The following is a 7,487-nucleotide window of genomic DNA, read 5'->3' as shown; positions in this document are numbered from 1 at the left end:
CTGTCGCCACGATTTCAGCTGTCCTTGAGAGTTCTTTTCTTTACTTCGTATCAGAAATCAAATTGGGGAAATTTTGTCAATTAGGATATTTTGCTTTCATCTCATTTACGTGACGAATTTTGACTTGCAGACAGTTATTGATCTAAACAAAATCGCGAAGACGTTCACATTGAAATTGTTTCGCTTGCGTGACAGCCTGAAAGAAAAAAAAGACATGTACAGAGAAAGACAAAGAGAAAGACAAGGTAGCGAAGAGAAGTAGTTTGCTCTAGAACTATGGTTTACTCAGAAAATTAAAAAACAAGAAATACTTTCATGCAACTATTTTCCAGAAAAAAATCCCTACAAGCTTTTATATTATATTCTATGTCACTCCATTTTATCTAAATAATTATTTTTTCACGCCTGCCAAAACAATTTCGCGCATATGTTTGGTATGTTAATGTCTTGGAACAAAATGTATGCGCTCGTCTTTGACTCTGGGAAAGGAGACCAGGACGATATACTTTTATAGACTGTAATATCTTTAACAAGCCTCCTTTTTTTGTTCTCCGAGGATAAGGACGGCAAGGAGCGGGACGAGAGGGACAAGGCTCGATAAGTGCGCTATATTTAACCTCAGTGATAATTTAGTTTTATCAACTGAGTTGATAGTGTAAATTTGCCACCGTAAAGAATTCCTAAAGCAGACGTTTCGAGTGTTAGCCCTTTGTCAGAGCGAAAAGTCAGCTTTGAAACTCTTTACGGTTTTCAATTTACATTATCAACTCACGTATGATGCACGATCCCCGCAGTAAAGAGCACTATTTATGCAATAGCGAAAATCAGACCTGAAAAAAATCAGGCCTGTACGGGATTCGAACCACTGACCTCTGCGATACTAGTGCAGCGCTCTACCAATTGAGCTAACAAGCCAACTAGGATCAGGCCGTTAAGTTGATTCGTAATAAACCCGTGATCTCAGCTGATAAAACAAAATTATCTTGCTACACTCTCCCACCGATGCAGCACCACAGCGTCTTAAGAAAGTTACCCCGTTTATTTAGACTAGCCTGCAATCGGAAGTCTCTTGTGTCTCCCACAAAAACAGCCTATTTCTTTCACATTTTGACGAGAAAGTGTGTACAAAATTGATCTGTATTTGTAATTGCACCTTTTTTCTCCACAAGAGCCAATGGGAGGAGGCTCAGCGAAATCTCAGCGTAATGTTGGAAATTATGTTGTCGCTTGAGTGACCTGAGTTTCACTTTACCATTACTGCAACAAATTATCTTGTGACTGGAGAGTTAACAAGCATGGAATTTTCAAATTGAATACCCGCTTAAGTAGAGTGGGCGGCTAGTTTACGTGTGAGTGAAAATAAATGTCTACACAAGACGTGCCATAATTATAAACTGAAGTGTCTGGCTTGGCTGCATGCATGTGAAGTGATGCAGCGTGAACTTTGCTCACGAATATTTTGTGAGCCTATTTGCGCGGGTGAAGTGGATCGGAGCAGGTGTAACGTGATTTTTTATATATATATAAAATAAATAAAGCCTGGGATCCTCAAATCTAACTGATTTTGCTTGTGATGCAGTTCAGTTGGCTAATAAATGAACCCGTCATTAAAAAGCAACAGTATGGATGGTTTTGAAGATAACATCATTCTGTTGCCTGAGGGTGTACTTGATTTGTGAGTTTGGAATGCGACTGGTAAATGGGATGGGAGGTAATTAGGCAAATAGGCCAGGGCAGACAGAACTAGTGGGTCGAATAAATCAATTCCTGCTGCTGGCGTTAGGTCTTGCACGAAAGGGCTTAATTGCATGTTTCCATTTTAATCTTGTAGTGAAATTAGCATTTCATGTGAGAAAAAGAAAAGAGGTCCTTACAGCACCTTCGGGGAAGTAAAATTCATAGAATGATCGGAATATATCTGATTACTTATATTGGCTAATTTGGCTGCCGATTTTGTTATGTTTCGCCTCAGGCTATGCTACGTTGTAGTTTTTTTTTTTTAAATTTAAATGAAGTAATCAATAACATTGGAATGATATGATTTACAACCGTACTTTATAACAGTTAAAGGATTGATTTTTCTTTATCTATGAGTGACGCTGCCGCCGGATAAGTCCATCTTGCGAAAGACCAGGAAAGAGAATTTGATCCAATAGTAAGTCTATCCGATTCAACTTTATTTACCAGAGGCTGTTCAAGAACAAATTTGAATCTGGACGATGGCAGAAAGCAGCACAACTACACAGAGTAGTAATTTTCCCAGTGGAACGGGAAAACATTTCTTACAGGCTCCAGAGAAAGTCGGCAAGGCTGTTCACCCACAGGAATCTCGCAATGGACGATCAGATAACCAGACAGCTGCTTCGTTAGTGTCGACAAAACCACCCAGACGAAAAAAGTCTCTAATGGAGAGCCTTAGGAAAAGTTTCAGCGAATTTCGTTATGGGCCTAAATCTGAAGGTTCAGAGAACGATAAAAAAAGTCAGCAAGAACGATATGACAACAAAGAGTCAGAAGTTAGAGAAGCTGAAATTGAAGGAACAGGTGTTTTGGGTCGGTCGAGCGAAGGGAACAAAGTTGATTCGTGTTCAAGTCTACCGGATGCCGTGAAGAAATTTTTGAGCTCCCACGCTACTTCACTTGGTATAAAGAGAGGCCAAGATTATATTTTTGATGTAAACAGGTTCGGAAATGAAGTAGATAAGATTGGTCTTAGTTTATTTGACATCGTTAGACATTCCAAACTACAAGCTGTAACACTTCAGCGTAAATTAGAGGAAGACTGGGGCTTAGAGCTGGGTCGAAGAGACAGTGGGGACCTCTTTAGAAGCCCTTCTATGAAAAGGCAACATGAGAAAAATAATCAGGATAACACAGGGCTGGATAACAATTTAAATAACTGTCCCGACACTGGAGGGATTCTGGGGTTGAAATGTTCTATTACAGTGCCTGAAACGCCCGGAAATGGTACGCCCGGAAATGGTACGCCCAGAAATGGTACGCCCGGAAATGGTACTCCCGGAAATGGTACGCCCAGCAATGGTTCTTCCTCTGAGACGCCAAATCCAAGCTTGAAAAGTCCTCAACCTCGGCATGGAGTGTACATTATCGGATTAGCTGAAGGAGGAGTGGCAAACAGATGTGGTGAACTGGCTGTTGAAGATTTGATCATTGAGGTAAGTTGCTATGAAGCAAACTCTCAGCGTCGATCAACTCGACCTCATAAAGGCACGTACCCTTATGTCGAAAACATGACAAAACCACGCAAGTCGCAAAAATATGGTTTCATGCTTCAGCATTTAGTGAATCGGTGATGACAACGACAAGATTCTCGACAGTTTGCACATAAGACAGGTTGTCCTCTCTTTAGCGAGTTTCAGCTATTGGCAATCGTAGTTAATCGCTGAAACTCGAATTTATCGGGGTGAGCAATCAGCAATATTCAGAATTTAGAAAACCACAGTAAAAGCTAAATGAATAAAGGGGTAAGTTTCTGAGGAAACTGTAGTGCTGCGTCGATAAGAGAGAAAAGTCGCATTTCTCCATGAGTTGTGAGTTTCTTGCTCTTGGTCGAAAAAACAAGGAAAAATTATTTTTTGTTGAATTTTTTTTTTGGGATTGTTCCGCACGTACTCTTTGCCTTGAGCTAAAATTTTCCTGTTCGACGCTTTCTGCCTGAGATAAATATTGAGTAACGAATGCCCGTAATATTGTTGTCTGCGCGCGTTCAACGCGATATGATAGGTTCGTCCGGGACTTGGAAAAGTGTTTATTCACTTCTGTAGTGTCCGCCTAGTACGGTGTCCACCTAACGTAATTTTCACCGTAATCTTACTGTAGTCTACGGCTCAAGTGATATGGTCTCGGATACCCGAAAAAGCCCTCCCTCGGGACAACTTCACGGTGCGTTTTCTTGGAGTTTTGAGTTGAAACAGAGGTCCTTTCCAGTCTCTCTCGGACTGAGCTGAAACATTTAGTATTCTCTTCTCTGGTAGGCGAGCCGAAAAGTCCATAACTAAAAAATTGTCACGCATGACCGAAGTAATCTGCCTGCCAAGACAGGACAACTCGACTCCTGACCTGAGTTCGCGATTCTCATGTGAATAGCTGGTTGAAATTTAAAAAAGAACAAATGAAAACTTGCTCCGGCGGCAGGAAGGACGTTCGTCACGGGTACCCGATCCGCGAGACCATATAATAGGCCCTAACGGTCGCTAACCAAGATACATGTTGAAGCATGTAAAATCCCTGATTTCATTGCCAAATGCGTCTTTTTGTCATGTTCGACGCCATACTATTCGAGAGATGACAAACTAAATATTGTTAAAAGACAAAAAACAAAACAACAAAACAAAACAAAACAACAACGCAGAGAATATGTTAGCTTTCTGCAGAGTATTCAATGATAAAAAGGAATGCTATTCAACCATGACTTTCCGGCGATAACAGGTCACCATCATCAAGAGGGTCTCGACGGGGTGATGACTTTTACGCCTTATAAGAGGGTCTTAATGGAATTAACCGTCAGCCGCGCGCAAAACGGTAAAATAATGATAATATAAATAGCCGTTAAGACAATGTGTCATTTTGTGACATTTTGTATAAATTGTTAGCCCTAAAATGGCCAAAATTTTACTGTTAGTCGTAAAACCCAGGACCCTTTTGAGACCCTCTTATAGTTCTGGCCATTTTATCGGATCGGCTAATGTCACGGTCAAAGATATATTTTCACGGGTTAAATTTCTTTATGACGGCTGCTTTCTTTTTTTCTTCTTTTTGCTGTTTAACTGCTAACGGCTAACCCCATTAAGATCCTCCAGTTTAATACAAATGAGAAAGATTACCGATGTCATATATCTAGAAAACGAAAGTGTAAAACATACGGGGATTAAACAATCTTGGGCGATGAAACAGAACCCTTTCCAGCAAACTTTACCCTTATCTATTCCATTCTTTTGTTCTCCACATTTCTGATTTTGCTGCGTTTCGTGCGACTTCGTTTCTACATGTATATGTGTCATCGGTAATCTTTCCTCATTCGCTTTTGATGATGGTGACATGTTTAGGCCGAAAGCTGAGGTCATGGTTCAGAAGCGTTGTTTTTTATCCTAAAAAATTTTCCACAGAATCACGATAAATAAACGATAAAATGGAGGACCGAGCCAATTTGATATTCTTTGTGATTTTGAACACTTATCCACAGCTTTCACCGACACTGAGGTGAAGATTTGTTTTTGTATATACCACACAGACTGAAATTGAAAAAAAAAATAGTTAACTTCTTTTAAACACGAAGGCGCGCTATTTCAGATCAAATGCCGCAATAATCATCAAATATGACGACCAACGGTCCCACCTTTTATAGCGCGCCTTCGCGTTTAATATACCGAAAAATGGTCCGAAATGAAACTCTATGTGGTTATATTAAAAGGCTATACTGCTCTTCTTCTTTAGGTCAATAGTATCATGACTCTAAATTGTTCGGCTGAAACTGTCACTGCTGCTATGGAACAGATCACCACTGTGAATCTAGTGGTTGCAAGGAAGAGGGACGCTTAAGATATCAACGCATGTAAAGATCCAGAAACCACTGACCCTTACGTTACAGTTAATGAATTGAATGGCCAAACATTTTTTAAGCCTAAAAGGGAACTTGGGTTAACTTAGACGGCGACAGCAACGAGAATGGTGGAAAAAATGTGTTCACAAGAAGAACAATAGCTATGCACGTGCATTTTATAACTTTGTATAATTTTCATCTTCCTTATAGCTGACAAAACGTACTCAACAAAGTGATATCTGGCCAAATTTTGGGTAGTTTGACAGCGGGAACCCCAACGGCAAATATTCATGTTTATATTTGCAGTTAAACGCTATCTTTCCACTTAACGATGAAATTAAGACTGGGATATATATATGGGCCATCTGCGAACTCTGAAGGTTCGGTTCAGTTTTTTATCAAAATTTTCCTCTGCGCGTTAGTTACCACTTAAAGAAGTATGCTCCAGAAACCACACAATTTCTTTTAACATCTCTATTTAAAAATTTACTTTGAAATCGACAAGTAAGTTTAGCTTTTCAAATGTTATCTCCAAATGTACTTAACGTTAGCAGAATAAATTTCAGTTGAAAACATTTCAATAACTTTGCAGGACACCTTGCAACACCCACTCGATGTCCAGGAATTGGTTTACAATAAGCTGGCACGCTGGTTATCAAGAACATCTTTTTGTGTAGCTCCTTTAAATATTCAAATGAATCAGAGGAGAGAAAGTTATGCGGTATCACAGATAAAAGGTCAGGTTTCTGAGTAAGACTGAAAATGTCGCTCGTTAAGATCTAATATATTAGCAATTTTGAAAACTAATCTTCGTAAGGTTTTCTTGAAATTTGTCGTATGTGTAAAGAATTTATAAAACTAGTCAGTTTGAATTTTTTCTTCGAAATAACAATAACAAATATGCAACTACACCTCAGAATGTTTCTACTGCATGTCCTTAACTGAATTAAGCCCAATGTATTATACCAAAGAACCACAGGGGAGGTTTTGTACTTATCAACAACTGAATAACCTTCAGGAATTTCCATGTTTTTAGGTAAAAAACATTGAAATGATTTATTGACTGAACAGTCAAAACGCACTCGGCGTCTGAATATTGAGTTTTCAGTCAGTCACACACTTCTTCTACAGCATCTCAGTACTGTTTCGTCAACACAATGAATTATTAACTTGATTTCCTGATTGACTTTGATTGACACTAAGTTATGCAAGTAAGCCACGTGAATAAGTCTGCTTCCAGTTCAGATGTTTTAGATTCGAAGTTACGTTCATGTTTTGCTGACCTGTCGCGCTGACCCATATTCTGTTCTACCCTGATCTGTTTAATCTGTTGCTGACCTGTATACCATGAAACAATCCTACTAGACATCGTCAAAGAAGTAAGTTATCAGTGCTGTAGTTCTAAATTAATGATTTAATATTTAATTTCTGTTTCTTGTATATCTATTGAATCTTTTGTTGAACCGAAATTTATGTAAGATGTTTTAGCGTCCATACACTGCCCGCCGAGACTAGCCATGCTATTTGTGGGTAGTGGTTGATTATGTTTAGTTAAGTTAGTTAAGTTAAGTTAAGTTTATTTAGTTAAGTTATACAAATGTAATATATTTATTCCCTTATAAAACAAAATAAAACAATAAAAAATCGAGCTGATAGTTTGACTCGTGTGGTTATGTATCGATGGATTCTGTTCAGTTTCTCAAATGTATTTCATTCTTTTCTCTAGATCGAATGATAATATACTGGAATAATTTATACGATTTGCGTAAGCTAGTTGGATTGCCTGTTTGGTTTATTGGACCAAGTAACGTAGCTAACAAAATAGGCATCAGGCGTCATATTTTGGCGGATTCAGCCGAGCAGACGCCAGCGCTGGGAAAACCGCGTGCGCATGAGGGCGAGTGGCGGGGGGAGTGGAAAAAAATGG

General features: G+C 39.1%; 1 protein-coding gene across 1 annotated transcript; it reads left to right on the top strand.

The window, feature by feature from the left end:
* The first annotated feature begins 1,783 nt into the window (after positions 1-1,783).
* On the top strand, positions 1,784-7,333 carry LOC111345163 (uncharacterized). The gene is made up of 2 exons (XM_022952441.2): positions 1,784-3,176; positions 5,455-7,333. Exons 1-2 carry the CDS (start codon positions 2,220-2,222, stop codon positions 5,557-5,559), a joined length of 1,062 nt encoding a protein of 353 aa, XP_022808176.2. The 5' UTR covers positions 1,784-2,219; the 3' UTR covers positions 5,560-7,333.
* Positions 7,334-7,487: the final 154 nt, after the last annotated feature.

This window comes from Stylophora pistillata, chromosome 13, assembly GCF_964205215.1.
Source record: "Stylophora pistillata chromosome 13, jaStyPist1.2, whole genome shotgun sequence".
Classification (NCBI taxonomy): Eukaryota; Metazoa; Cnidaria; class Anthozoa; order Scleractinia; family Pocilloporidae; genus Stylophora; species Stylophora pistillata.
This window is presented reverse-complemented; position numbering and strand designations above follow the sequence as displayed.